We start from the raw sequence: 15,361 nt of genomic DNA, 5'->3' as shown, positions 1-15,361 counted from the left end.
TGCAGCCTTATTGCATCTTCCTCACAATTTACACTACCCCCCAGCTTAGTATCATCTGCAAATTTGCTAATGGTACTTTTAATCCCTTCATCTAAGTCATTAATGTATATCGTAAATAGCTGGGGTCCCAGCACCGAACCTTGCGGTACCCCACTGGTCACTGCCTGCCATTCCGAAAGGGACCCATTTATCCCCACTCTTTGCTTTCTGTCTGTCAACCAATTTTCTATCCATGTCAGTACCCTACCCCCAATACCATGTGCTCTAATTTTGCCCACTAATCTCCTATGTGGGACCTTGTCGAAGGCTTTCTGAAAGTCGAGGTACACCACATCCACTGACTCTCCCCTGTCAATTTTCCTAGTTACATCCTCAAAAAATTCCAGTAGATTTGTCAAGCATGATTTCCCCTTCGTAAATCCATGCTGACTCGGAATGATCCTGCTACTGCTATCCAAATGCTCAGCAATTTTGTCTTTTATAATTGACTCCAGCATCTTCCCCACCACTGATGTCAGACTAACTGGTCTATAATTACCCGTTTTCTCTCTCCCTCCTTTCTTAAAAAGTGGGATAACATTTGCTATCCTCCAATCCACAGGAACTGATCCTGAATCTATAGAACATTGAAAAATGATCTCCAATGCTTCCACTATTTCTAGAGCCACCTCCTTAAGTACCCTGGGATGCAGACCATCGGGCCCTGGGGATTTATCAGCCTTCAGTCCCATCAGTCTACCCAAAACAATTTCCTGCCTAATGTGGATTTCCTTCAGTTCCTCCATCACCCTAGGTTCTCCGGCCCCTAGAACATTTGGGAGATTGTGTGTATCTTCCTCAGTGAAGACAGATCCAAAGTAACGGTTTAACTCGTCTGCCATTTCTTTGTTCCCCATAATAAATTCCCCTGCTTCTGTCTTCAAGGGACCCACATTTGCCTTGACTATTTTTTTCCTCTTCACGTACCTAAAAAAACTTTTGCTATCCTCCTTTATATTATTGGCTAGTTTACCCTCGTACCTCATCTTTTCTCCCCGTATAGCCTTTTTAGTTAACTTTTGTTGCTCTTTAAAAGAGTCCCAATCCTCTGTCTTCCCACTCTTCTTTGCTATGTTATACTTCCTCTCCTTAATTTTTTTATGCTGTCCTTGACTTCCCTTGTCAGCCACAGGTGTCTCTTACTCCCCTTAGAGTCTTTCCGCCTCTTTGGGATAAATTGATCCTGCAACCTCTGCATTATTCCCAGGAATACCTGCCATTGCTGTTCTACCGTCTTCCCTTCTAGGGCCTCCTTCCAGTCAATTTTGGCCAGCTCATGCCTCTGTAATCCCCTTTGCTGTACTGTAATACTGACACTTCCGATTTTCCCTTCTGCCTTTCCATTTGCAGAGTAAAACTTATCATGTTGTGATCACTGCCTCCTAATGGCTCTTTTACCTCTAGTCCTCTTATCAGATCAGGATCATTACACAACACTAAATCCAGAATTGCCTTCTCCCTGGTAGGCTCCAGTACAAGCTGTTCTGCTTCCAGAAAGGTACCAGTAACTGCACTTAAATGGTCGGTCCATTGGTTTGTCCTAAGAATGTTTGAGCTATATTATAAATATAATTAGCTTTTCGCAGTGGACCATTGTTTTTGTCTAAATATGGGGAATACCACAGATTAGAAATCCCAACCCCAAATTAAAACCAACAAAAACTGGTAATCAACAGTAAATTACATTTATTGACAGGGGAAACTTGCCTTGAATAATGATGGAATTTCTGTTTTCAGTATTTAATTAACCCAAGGTAATGAGCAGTGATTTTTAACTCCTTTGGATCCAAAATCTGTATTTGATATGTTTTTGTGTTTTATTCTTTTTTTCCCTGAATCTTATTTAATTATGACATGGTGATAGTAATTGGGGCTGGAGGGATTAACTTTGTTTCACCAAAATCATAGGAGCTATATTTCACCATTTTCAACTTTTTTAAATAACTTTTAATTCCCAGTTTGGGATTAAAGTAGGAAATCTGAAAAAATGTAGCTGTTTTTATAGACTGCACTACGTAGCCATGAGAAAGTTGAGTGGTAATAATTTAATGCAAAATGGTCAATGTTATAGAACCTGTACTTGATGATAGCCATAAATGATACAAATAAAGATTTTAGAAAATAGAGAAGATAATTGTGAGCCTGTATATTTAGTCTTTAGACATTAGAGATACAGCATGGAAACAGGTCCTTCGGGCCACCGAGTCCGCACCAACCAGCGATCATCCCGTACATTAGTACTCTCCTTTAAAGGTCCTTTAAACAAGGGACAACCTCGGAGAAAACCCATGCAGTCACAGGGAAAATGTAAAAACTCCACATAGACAGGATTGAACCCAGGTCTCTGGCGCTTTTTAGATTTAGAGATACAGCATAGAAACAGGCCCTTTGGCCCACCGGGTCTGCGCCGCTCAGTGATCCCCGCACACTAACACTATCTACGCCCACTAGGGATAATTTTTACATTTGCCCAGCCAATTAACCTACATACCTGTACGTCTTTGGAGTGTGGGAGGAAACCGAAGTTCTCGGAGAAAACCCACGCAGGTCACGGGGAGAACGTACAAACTCCGTACAGACGGGGCCCGTAGTCAGGATCGAACCCGAGTCTCCGGCGCTGCATTCACTGTAAGGCAGCAACACTACTGCTGCGCCACCGTGCAGCACCTCTACCACTGTGCTGTGTATTTATGTACTTTTAGCATGAGAAAAGAGTCTGGCTGCCTTGGTTAGATGAAACACAATACTAAATTCCAATTTTTACAGCAATGAATATGTGAGCTGCAATTTTGTACCAATACAACATATGTTTGGCCTTAACCTGTACAGAACTGTTGCATTTTAACCATTTACTGTGTCCAATAATTACAAATGCAGTTTGTGCAGGTATATCTGAACAAAATGCAGAATTTAATCCCATGTAAACATTCACATTACACACAAACTGTTTTAATTTGCGCTGTGGCAATGAATTTGACAAATTCATCACCATCTGGCTAAAAAAAAATCATCCTCATCTCCATTCTAAAAGTATTTTTTTTATTCTGAGGATGTGCCCTCTAGTCTAGACTTTATTACAACTTGATGATTGATCAGAACATATGCAGTTGATCCTTGTTTGCTCCTTTCAATCCTTGATTGCTAATCTTTCAAAAGTTTATGTTCATAAGTGATAGGAGCAGAATTGGGCCATTTGGCTCATTAAGTTTACTCCCCCATTCAGTCTTGACTCATCTATCCCTCTCAACCCAACTCTCCTGCCTTCTCCCCATAACCCCTGACACCTGTGCCAATCAAGAATCTATCAACCTCTGCTTTTTTAAAAAATCCATTGACTTGGCCTCCACAGCCTTTATTGGAAATGAATTCCACAGATTCACCATCCTCAGACTAATGAAATTCCTCACCATCTCCTTCCGAAAGGTACGTTCTTTTATTCTGAGGCTAGGGCCTCTGATCCGAGACTCTCCCACTAGTGGAAACATCCTCTCCATATCCACTCTACCCAGGCCTTTCACTATATTACTAATATGGTAATAACGTGATTGTTACTGCCTGTTGCTGCAGTGCAAAATCATGCTGCTTTAGTACAGTGAAATCTGAAATAAACCATTGCAAGGAATTGGGAAAATAAAATCAGTCCATCATTGTAGCAATTGTCTATGAGGTAGTAACTATAGAATTGTTCATTTTTCTATTTTAGAAGTGGGAAAGAAAAAATACTTAAACCTAAAGGCTGATTCTTAAAGATTTTGAAACTAGAAGTTGTACACATGTTCCTGTTTGGCCCTGCTTGTTCTTTCTCATCTCTTAGTTTTCAAGCATCCATTGTTGTTTACAAGTGAGATAAGGCCTGGTGAAAACATTGAGTTGGCAAAACTAAATTATTGGTGGTTTCAGTTTTCTTGTCAAGGAAAATGAAACTGAGTTGAGTAGTGGATCTGCAATTCATTTTTATATCTGTGTTCTTCATATTAAATAACATATGACTTTGAAGTGTAAAATACTCTGAACTGTATTTATTTTCTTTGTGTTTTGACTTCTATATTTTTTTGTTAAATTAAATTGGCTATTTTGGCCAATCTTTCAAAGTAACTTGGGGCACCATATGACTCAAATCTGAATGTTCGTGATGTTATAATAGGATACAGTGTTTGAAATCTATGCGACATAATTTGTTTACATTCTTGCACAAAATCAACTGGAAATCTTAAATTCAATCATAAGATGAAAATTATAAGGCTCCGTAAATTAACATGGGCAATAGTACTTTCCAAGAAGGTGCAATAAACCAATTTCTAATTTTGTTAATAAGGTTACAATTATATTGAAGCCAAACTCTTTTACACTCTTAACATTATTGAGCCATTTATATCACACCATGCAATTCTTAAAGGACTTCATGCCTGTTGTGAATTAAACAGTTGTCAAGATTTTCATGTGATGCTGTCTTTTGACTCAATGCATACTCTTTTCTGACACAAAATGATGTAAACTAGCACTTGTAGACGGAAAATAAAATATCAAGCTCATGACTAGCACAGCGCTGACTGATTGATAATTTATGGTACTAACAATTGAGGTCATTCTTGAAAGCTGCTGCTAAGTGTTTATACGTTTTTACAATTTGTTAATCTCTTTTTTTTCAGGATGTATGACACCATGTCTACAATGGTGTATTTAAAGGAAGATAAATTTGAAAAACTCTCCCAGGAGGAGATAATTGGAAAAACAAAGCAGGTGATTCAGGGGATTGAGGCATTAAAAAATGAACACAACTCCATTTTGCATAGCCTGCTGGAAACCCTGAAGTGCCTGAAAAAAGATGATGAGATGAATTTGGTTGAAGAAAAATCCAACATGATTCGAAAGTCCCTCGAAATGTTGGAACTTGGTCTCAGTGAGGCACAGGTAAAAATTCTCTTACTTGTTCAAGATTTTTATTTTAGATATAGTTTTAGCATGTTCTGGGTCTAAAATTATTCAGCCTTAACTATTTTTTTACCACTCTTTGATAGTGAGGCAGGCAACAATACTTTTATGAGGTTTGAATATTTTGTCATTTTGCAGCTTAAGTATTGGTAGAAAATTTCAGATGCACCAGGCTAATTGGGCGCTCCATATGGAGAGAGAAATTTTTTGAACATTTCAGGTCAAAGAATTGTCAGTGTTACGCATGGTAATAGTTCTGCGAAATCCCTTCTTGCTAAGGCTTAAATATTAGACGGCATTTTGGATTTTTGCTGTTACCTTTGAGTGGAAAAAATAAAATGTTAAACAGTTTAATAATGTTATTTAAGTGAATTAATTTTCAGCTTTTTTTCGGTGACCAAAGCACCCTATTAAGGCTTTACTATGAAAGCTGCTGCTCTCAGCTTATTGGACAAATGCAATGATGATCATCGTTCTGATTGATGCAGATCACAAATGACTGGTTGCAAAATTAGATTCTCTCTTCATGATCCAGGGAACTTTGTCAGTTATGTCATACAAGGGAAGGAATTGAGAATTATTAATAGAAAAATAGTATTTTTGCAGGTACCATAGCATTTAAAAGACATTTGGACAGGTACATGAATGGGAAGTGTTTAGAGGGATATGGGCCAAATGCCAGCAGGTGGAATTTAGTATAGATGGGGCATCTTGGTTGGCATGGACAAGTTGGACCAATGGGCCTTTTCCATGTTGTATGACCTCTATGACCTTCCAGATAGTTTATCAGCAGGTTGATGTTGTAAGTGAAATGGTGGACATGGATTTTTTTTCTCTTGCTCTTTCATTCAGTGTGGTAACCTACTTATTTGAAATAGACATGCTCATTGGCTTTGTGTTGCATGCAGTGTATTATGATATAGTACAAAATCGAACCTGCAAAGATTAGTAAATAAATGTTATGAAATTTTATAAAAAATGACACAACAATCCAAGTCTAATAGCACATTAGTGCTGGCTGCCATTGCTACAGTTTGGAGCCTACAGTATAGTGCTAGGCATGGTAATAGCAGTACAATTTATTTAATAGTCATTCTTTTTATGCATTTAATTCTTCACATTTTATACTATTTTTGTTTTAATTTGTAGTGCATATTTAGTAAAAGCTGGAGAAAATTATACCCTACCAGTGTTTTTGTAAAATACATTTTATTGGTTCCCATTATAAAATCACTGAAACTTGAAAGACGCATTTAAAATTTTTTTTTTTTACAAAATTGGAGTAAAATTAAATTGCAATGTTATTGTTTTTGCCTGTCTGACAAAGATATTATTTAATACTGACTTGGGCTTTGTTGTAAAATTGAATTGAATTATGTAATATATGTAAAACCTATACTTTTGTAGGATTTTATGGTATTTAAGAACTCTTTATTTCAATTTTGATTTGTATTAAGGTTATGATGGCATTATCTAGTCATTTAAGTGCAGTGGAATCGGAAAAACAGAAACTGCGGGCTCAGGTGCGTCGGTTATGCCAGGAGAACCAGTGGCTACGAGATGAGCTGGCAAACACACAACAGAAATTGCAGAAAAGTGAACAGAGTGTAGCTCAACTGGAAGAAGAAAAGAAACATTTAGAATTTATGAATCAATTAAAAAAATTTGATGAAGATCTTTCACCACTGGTGAGTCGGTAGCAGATTGTACTGAAATGTTGTATACATAAGATAATTGCACACATCCCCATAATTAATTCCTTTAAATTTATTTTCAGAAATTAATGCTGTAAAATTATTATGCAACTATGCTTTTTTTGTTCTAAATATATTGGTTCTCGCTACATACAAGCCAAGATTGTACTTGGTGTGGATATGGCTGAAGGGCATATTACTGTACTGTATGACAGTTACAACTTGAAGGCGCAATGTACTCCCCTGTGAGAACCCAGTGTGTGTGTTACCATTAATACATTCTCTCGACTGAGGGAACATGTGTCTGGCATTGCTGAAACAGAATCATCTTGGAAAATCACTATCCTACCAATTCATGGAAAACATATTGACCTCGGGTTATTTCTAATTTATAACATAAAATTGAAATGGCAAGGTGACACAATAACAAACTGATTTTCCAGTATCCATCCAAGGAAGGCTGTGTTCTAGTTTTACGAAATGAAGTCTTTATCCCCTGATTTCTAAAGTTGAACTGTTTGTCATCCCTTGGATAAGGAAGAACTATTTTTAAATTAGGACTGGCATTGGATTTGATTTCTACTAATAATGGGTTTTGACTCCATTATTTTTATTGCCATTTTATTAAATTGGGCCCAGTTGTGAACTTTGGACTGGATGTGCTGATGTGTTGCTTGCCACTTGTTTTCTTTCCAGAAATAATGGCAGTTCATGCCATTTGATGAACCCTTGCTGACCTTGCCAAACAATTGAAGGAGTTTCGCAGATATTCTTGGTGCCGAATGCTGTACTTTGCTGATGCCATTTACATGGGGGATGGCACAATGACCTGTACACAGACATTCCAGTGATGATATTCATAAAGATAGAGGAAAGCAGGTCGGCGTGGAACCGGTGGGCCGAAGGGCCTGTTTCCGCGCTGTATCTCTAAACTCTCTCTTCCTTCCTCCACCTCGGCTCCAATCCCTAAATTCCCACTAACAGCTTGACTCGCTTTCTGTTGCCACTGTCTAACTTCCAGCTTGGTTCTGTTGTTGGCAAATTTTATAAATAGTTCAGGATGGAACCAAGATTCAGCACATGCACTATCAATTATAATTGTTAACCAGCTTTGGGCAGTAATGCATTTGTTGTCTCTAAGATATCGATAGAGGGAATGCAGCTAAGATTGACCAGGTTGAGTCCTGAAATGATGACTTTGAGGAAAGATAAAGCTAAAAGGGACATTTTTCTCTCAGGCTGAAAAGAAAAATGAGAAGTGATATCATTGAAATGTACAGAATTCTTACAAGGCATGACGGAGGATGTAGGGTTGATGTTTCTTTTGTCTGGAATGCCCTGAGCTACAGTCTCAGGATAAGGAGTCAGGATATGAGAAGAAATGTTTTCACACAGTGGAATTCATTGCTCAAGAGTTTGTGGTGGCTCAGGCACTAGAGTATACTCAAAACAGTTTGATTTTAGAGGTTAAGAAAATCAAGGAGTTAGTACAAATTAGTGACTGATGAAGATAATCAACTGTAAGCTTAATGAAATGCAGAGCAGGCACGAGGGCCTGGCTGGCTTACTCCTAGTCCTGTTTCTTATATTTATCATTGAGATTCTGAAGAGTTAAAGCACTGCTTATATTGTCGTCAATACTATGATGCACTGGATTACCAATCATATCAGATTATAAAGGGCACGTTCTAAGAAAATGATTTTTAATAATATAAATGTTTAAATGCCTTTTGAATCATATTTGAAGTGAGGAGTAATATGTAATGAGTATGTCCTTATACATACTCCAAAGTAAGTCCTTATACATACTCCTATATTTAAAGATAGTAATTAATTGCTTTGACCTAATTAAGGACAAAAATGCCGATGAGGCTCTTAAGGTTTTCTGTTAATCTCAGCAATTACTGTCAGCGTAAGTATTTTTTGTTGTATGTTATTGACATGTTACTTCTGTAGCATATAAATAATTTCTCTAGAATATTAGTACTCACGAGTACTACATCCAGTTTTGGTCCCTTCATCTAAAAATAGAATATTGTGGCATTGGAGGCAGTCACCACACTAATTTCTAGCAAGAAAAGTTGAACAGGTTGTGTTTGGATTTTTTTTTAAGTTTGGAAGAATAAAAAATGATTGTATTGAAGTGTATAAGATCCTAGAGGGGCATGCCAGGGTAGACGTAGAGATATTTCCAGTGGTGCAAGGTTCTGAGAAGAGTGAAAGCGTGTTTCTTGATTAAGCAGATCCAGGTAGTGGGGACTCGAGAGAAAGCGTTTACCATTTAAAAATTAGATGAAGAAATATGTTGGTATTAAGTGTTCTATAACTTTTCTGTACCCAGCGAACTGTAGATGCGCAGTTTTTTTGGGAGTACATTCCAAGCTACGATTGATGGATTTCTGGGGGAAATCTGAAGTGGACCTGAGGCATGGGATTGGGCTCCAGTTTACTGATACAGAGTGGGGTCGAAGAGCCACAAGACCTGCTGATATTATGTTTTTAATCAGTACTTTGGCTCAATCGAATATTTGCAAAATTGCAAATATATCTAAATACTTGTATGCATTAAAGACATTTGTAATCTGTAGCTATTATGTATTTATTGTGCAGGAGGACAAGGACACAGATTCATCCAAAGAGCCTCTTGATGATCTTTTCCCAAATGAAGATGATGAACCAGGGCAGGGAAGTAAGTGTTCAGAATGATCTAACATTTTATTAATAATGAATATTTTTGCAATGATGTTGGATGTTTTTCATTAAGTTGCAGATTTAACTCCTTGCAGTTACATTATAGTAATTGAATAATGCTACATCAATTTTTAGAATAGATACATTTTATTTGTAGCAGGCAATAAAAACAGAAATGCTATTTCAATAATTTTCTGATTATTTTCTATAAATGTTTGAGAATAAAGTACTCTGTTGGGGGGAGCTTCCATGGTGGATGTATTAGGAAAATTGTAGATTATTTTGAGTTATTCCAATGTTATTGGTGGAACATATCGCAGTCATAAAGTCCAAGTAGTGTTGGAATTAGCGTGACAATATTGGAAAATTAATTCCAATATCTTGAAACCTATATTGACTTGTATAGATGTTCCTTGACTTAAGCTGTTTCGACTTACAATATTTCGACTTTACGATGGTGCGAAAGTGATACACATTCAGTAGAAACCATACTTTGAATTTTGATCTTTTCGCGGGCTAGCGATATGCGGTACGATACACGCTCGTGATGCTGGGCAATGGCAGCGAGCCGCAGCTCCCAGTCAGCCACGTGATCGTGAGTGTAAACGACCATTTTGCCCAACTGTAGGCTAATGTAAGTGTTCTGAGCATGTTTAGGTTAGGATAGGCTAGGTTATGATGTTCGGTAGGTTAGGTGGCAATAATGTTTGGTAGGTTAGGTAGCTATGATGTTTGGTAAGTTAGGTGTATTAAATGTATTTTCGACTTGAAATATTTTTGATTTACGATGGGTTTATTGGAACGTCACCCCATCGTAAGTCGAGGAGCATCTGAATGTTTGTTTCATTGGTTGAATATCCAATATGCATGATTAGCCATAAGAGTCCAAGAGTTGAATAAAAGGCAACAAAACAGAACATGGAAGAATTCGGTTAGTCAAGCAGCATCTGTGGAGATTCAAGGTGTATGTTATTATTTCAGGTTGAGACCTTGCATCATGTTTTATGCAGAGTCTTCTCCTAAAATGTTAACATACATTTTTTACTGCTTGATCTACTGAGTTAAATTGAATTGAAAGATACAGCTGAAATAAGCCCTTCGTCCCACAGAGTCCACACCGTCCATCGATCATCTGTTCACACTAGTTCTGTTATCCTATGAACCATTTCCTCCACCTTAGGGGCATTTCCTTGCTTGGAGTACTCGATTAGTTAAATGTATTCTGGCAATAATAGGGGAGTGGGTGCGGCGGGGGGTAATAACTAGTCTGGTTTGTGCTAGTTGGAGGGATAAAGATGACAATTAAATATTAAAAATTAAACAGGTTTCAGGGGAAAAAATCAATTCTGCAATTTCTAGGGTATGATTAATATTTCTAGGATTGTTGTATGCATATATACAGATAATATTCTCTTAATTTACAGTTCAACAACAACATAGCAGTGCAGCTGCTGCAGCACAGCAGGGTGGCTATGAAATTCCAGCCAGACTAAGGACTCTACATAATTTAGTCATACAGTATGCTTCACAAGGCAGGTATGAAGTCGCCGTACCTCTTTGTAAACAGGCTCTTGAAGATTTGGAGAAAACATCGGGGCACGACCATCCTGATGTTGCTACGATGCTAAATATTCTTGCTTTGGTGTACAGGTTGGTGTGATTTAAAAAAAATCAATTTATAGAAAAGTAGAAATATTTTAAAATGGCTTTGTACCTAGATATTGATATTTAAGTTTTTTCATTATGCCAACTGAGAGAATAAATTCATAAGCAGATAGATAAGTGGCAGAAGTAGACATATTTAATTTATAACATCGAGGGAAAAGAATTAAGTATGTCTTAGATGGAAAATCTCACTGCAATTTAGAAATCCTTATGTAATGGATTTGTTCTTTTAAAAACTTGAAGAGATTACAAAATGATTATTGGGAAAATCAGGCAGATGGCAGGTATGGAGGTCACTCGAGACAATAAAATAAAGTTTGCAAATGGAAAGTATCCGATTTAGGATGTAGGGAAATGCAAAAACGGACTATGGTATTTAGAATGCTTGTACATAAGAGTCAAGTCAAGGGTGTTTTATTGTCATAATGTCCCAAAACGGAACAATGACGTTTTTATTTGCAGCAGCACAACAGATATATAAACATAGTAGGGAGAATGTACAGACTCCACACACAGCACCTGTAGTCTGGATCGAACCCGGGTCTCTGGCACTGCGAGGCAACAGCTCCACCACTGTGCTGCCAATTGTAAATTATTTTTGATAATTACGTTTGCAACCCATTTTATTATGAAAGCCACTATGTTTGGGTATCTGAGCACATCATTATCGGGTCTGGTATTTAACAGGGGAGAGTCAGTGGATGTGGTGTACCTCGACTTTCAGAAAGCCTTCGACAAGGTCCCACATAGGAGATTAGTGGGCAAAATTAGGGCACATGGTATTGGGGGTAGGGTACTGACATGGATAGAAAATTGGTTGACAGACAGAAAGCAAAGAGTGGGGATAAATGGGTCCCTTTCGGAATGGCAGGCAGTGACCAGTGGGGTACCGCAAGGTTCGGTGCTGGGACCCCAGCTATTTACGATATACATTAATAACTTAGACGAAGGGATTAAAAGTACCATTAGCAAATTTGCAGATGATACTAAGCTGGGGGGTAGTGTGAATTGTGAGGAAGATGCAATAAGGCTGCAGGTTGTGTGAGTGGGCGGATACATGGCAGATGCAGTTTAATGTAGATAAGTGTGAGGTTATTCACTTTGGAAGTAAGAATAGAAAGGCAGATTATTATCTGAATGGTGTCAAGTTAGGAGGAGGGGGAGTTCAACGAGATCTGGGTGTCCTAGTGCATCAGTCAATGAAAGGAAGCATGCAGGTACAGCAGGCAGTGAAGAAAGCCAATGGAATGTTGGCCTTCATAACAAGAGGAGTTGAGTATAGGAGCAAAGAGGTCCTTCTACAGTTGTACCGGGCCCTGGTGAGACCGCACCTGGAGTACTGTGTGCAGTTTTGGTCTCCAAATTTGAGGAAGGATATTCTTGCTATGGAGGGCGTGCAGCGTAGGTTCACTAGGTTAATTCCCGGAATGGCGGGACTGTCGTATGTTGAAAGGCTGGAGCGATTGGGTTTGTATACACTGGAATTTAGAAGGATGAGGGGGGATCTTATTGAAACATAAAAGATAATTAGGGGGATTGGACACATTAGAGGCAGGAAACATGTTCCCAATGTTGGGGGAGTCCAGAACAAGGGGCCACAGTTTAAGAATAAGGGGTAGGCCATTTAGAACGGAGATGAGGAAGAACTTTTTCAGTCAGAGAGTGGTGAAGGTGTGGAATTCTCTGCCTCAGAAGGCAGTGGAGGCCAGTTCGTTGGATGCTTTCAAGAGAGAGCTGGATAGAGCTCTTAAGGATAGCGGAGTGAGGGGGTATGGGGAGAAGGCAGGAACGGGGTACTGATTGCGAATGATCAGCCATGATCGCATTGAATGGCGGTGCTGGCTCGAAGGGCTGAATGGCCTACTCCTGCACCTATTGTCTATTGTCTATTGTTGGTACAGCAAATGACTGAGTGGCACATATTTAAGATGTGCAAAAGCAAACAATCTATAAGGAGGATGTAATTGCACTGGGGAAAGAAGCAGAAGGGATTTACCAGGATGTTGCCAAAAAAAAATTTTCCCAAAGGTGTCTGAGTTGGGAGGGCATAGGTTTATGGATTAAGATGTTTGGCGGGGATCTGACGCAAAATTGTTCACTTGGGGGTGGTTGAAATCTGGAACACGCTGCCCAAGAACATTATGGACATGTCATAATACATTTAAGAAACATTTTGGCAAGCTCTTGAAATATCAAGTCAGGTATTGCTTAATCTGATTCGTATAGATGAACACTTGAAGGTGGGCATGGATATGATGGACCAAAGGGCCTGTTTCTGTGCTGTATGTCTATAAATCTGCAACCGAAAGCCTTTGCATTCTTGAGCTGAGTAAAATTTTGTAGTGTACCATTGATGTTTGTTTTTTAACTCTTGCTTAGGGATCAGAATAAATACAAAGAGGCTGCAAACCTGTTGCATGATGCTTTGGCTATTCGGGAGAAGACTTTGGGGAAAGATCATCCAGCGGTTCGTATTCTTTCAGATTAACTTTGTAGTTGTGTATGTTATTTGCATGGAAACGAAAATAATGTTTAAATATTTCTTGATGTTAAACCAACAGGGTGAGATTAACATCTACCATTCCTTAATGATGACCAGGTAGGGAGGTTAAATTGTGAATGCATCTCATGGATCAGTTATAAAGAATCATTATGTGCACACCCTTGAACCCCTGATTGATCTAAAAACCATATCTGCCTGCAAATAGAATTATCCGAAGACCTCACATGATTTTATTTTTTCTGTGGCAATATTTCTGACAAATAGTGAAGCTGCTTTACAAAACACAGATATAAAATACACTTTTTTAATCTTGTTTGATATTTCTAACATTGATTTTTTGATTGCATTGTACATTTCAAATATGGCTGCCTCATTGTAAGAATTATCCTTGTAATTTTCTAATTGGACTCTTTGCAGGTTGCAGCTACATTAAATAATCTTGCAGTACTTCATGGAAAAAGGGGAAAATACAGAGAGGCTGAGCCCATGTGTAAAAGGGCTTTGGAGATCCGTGAAAAGGTTAGTGAGCAAAGTGATGCTGCTTTAGATTCAGCCTTTCAACTTTTTGAAAGAGATATCTTAAGTTATGGTGGAGGTGATGATCCGTTTAGTGATATATCATTGTTGAAATTATCAACGTGGGATTTTTTTGTTTTGATGCTCTGAGCTATCTTATTTTTTCTACCATGGATGTCCAATCTCTATTTACCTTCATCCCCACCAGGACAATTTGTGGACTCTTTTCTCCTTCCTTTGGTCCAGATGGCTCTAAGCTATGTCCATCTCTTTGCATATGTGAAATATTCTAATTAAGTCATCCTCAGGTTCCCTCCCTCCCTTAATTGACATTGATGGTTGCTCAATTTGAATGTGAATATTTAGCTCCTATGGAATTTAAATCTGTCTGGTTGTTCATGTTTATTATTATATTTTCATTTTTGTGCTTTCATGGAGTATCTGCTAACCTGTGAATGTAGTTGTGGTTATCTGAGCATCTGCTGAGTAACCCTTTTCATTGAGAAATAATATTGGTGAATGTTTCAGAAATAGTGTAGGTTTATCAATGCCATTTCTGTTTCATCAGGTGCTGGGCAGAGATCATCCTGATGTGGCCAAACAACTAAATAATTTAGCACTATTGTGCCAGAACCAAGGGAAGTATGAAGAAGTAGAATATTACTATGAGCGCGCATTGGAGATTTACCAAACCAAACTTGGGCCTGACGATCCTAATGTGGCAAAGACAAAAAATAATTTGGTAAGACTACATGCACATCATAAACCGTTCCACTGAAAAGTGGAGATCATTTGCAATGACAACATGTCACCATGTTTTTATGTGATTGTTGATCAACTGAACTGACTTATTTCCTGGGAAATTGGTCAAAAATCTTTTTAACTCCTGTTTTTGTAACATCCCATCTCAACTGCTTGTTATCGTTCTTGTTTCTGTCTTCCTCTTGAGCTCCATACACAAACAAACTCAATTCTCCTTCCCCACTGCATCTCTCATCCTCTCAACATCTAGCATGCTTGATGTTCATCATCAAATTCATCCTCAATTGATAATTATTCATTATATGATAATTGATAATTATGATAATTAATTCCTCTTGAATTGATAATTGTTATTATCATCAATGATAAAATGAAGGTAGAAGAATTTTTAATATAGATGTTGAAAGGCTCTGGGTTGACCCACCTGAAAAAATTGGTAGAAGCTGTTCACATCTTTTGAAAGGGAAGTATGTGGATATCTGCATGGGTTATGGTGAATTGTTATTTGTTATGATTGGGCACATGTATAAACTAAATGGTTATATTGTCAGTATTGTCA

The 15,361-nt window shown here is 38.0% G+C and overlaps 1 protein-coding gene across 11 annotated transcripts in view; it reads left to right on the top strand.

Moving 5' to 3' along the window:
* Positions 1–15,361, top strand: part of klc1a (kinesin light chain 1a) — a 54,184-nt gene that overhangs the window by 3,517 nt on the left and 35,306 nt on the right. For all 11 annotated transcript variants that reach the window (XR_013547730.1, XM_078406489.1, XM_078406497.1 and 8 more), the window contains 7 exons: positions 4,689–4,950; positions 6,429–6,659; positions 9,276–9,354; positions 10,781–11,006; positions 13,401–13,488; positions 13,942–14,043; positions 14,609–14,782. Coding sequence is in view for 10 of the 11 variants with exons in the window: in XM_078406489.1 (XP_078262615.1) it covers positions 4,690–4,950; positions 6,429–6,659; positions 9,276–9,354; positions 10,781–11,006; positions 13,401–13,488; positions 13,942–14,043; positions 14,609–14,782 (1,161 nt within the window). In the remaining variant the exon portion in view is untranslated. The remainder of the gene's footprint in view (positions 1–4,688; positions 4,951–6,428; positions 6,660–9,275; positions 9,355–10,780; positions 11,007–13,400; positions 13,489–13,941; positions 14,044–14,608; positions 14,783–15,361) is intronic.

The sequence above is a fragment of the Rhinoraja longicauda genome, chromosome 10, assembly GCF_053455715.1.
Source record: "Rhinoraja longicauda isolate Sanriku21f chromosome 10, sRhiLon1.1, whole genome shotgun sequence".
Classification (NCBI taxonomy): Eukaryota; Metazoa; Chordata; class Chondrichthyes; order Rajiformes; family Arhynchobatidae; genus Rhinoraja; species Rhinoraja longicauda.
This window is presented reverse-complemented; position numbering and strand designations above follow the sequence as displayed.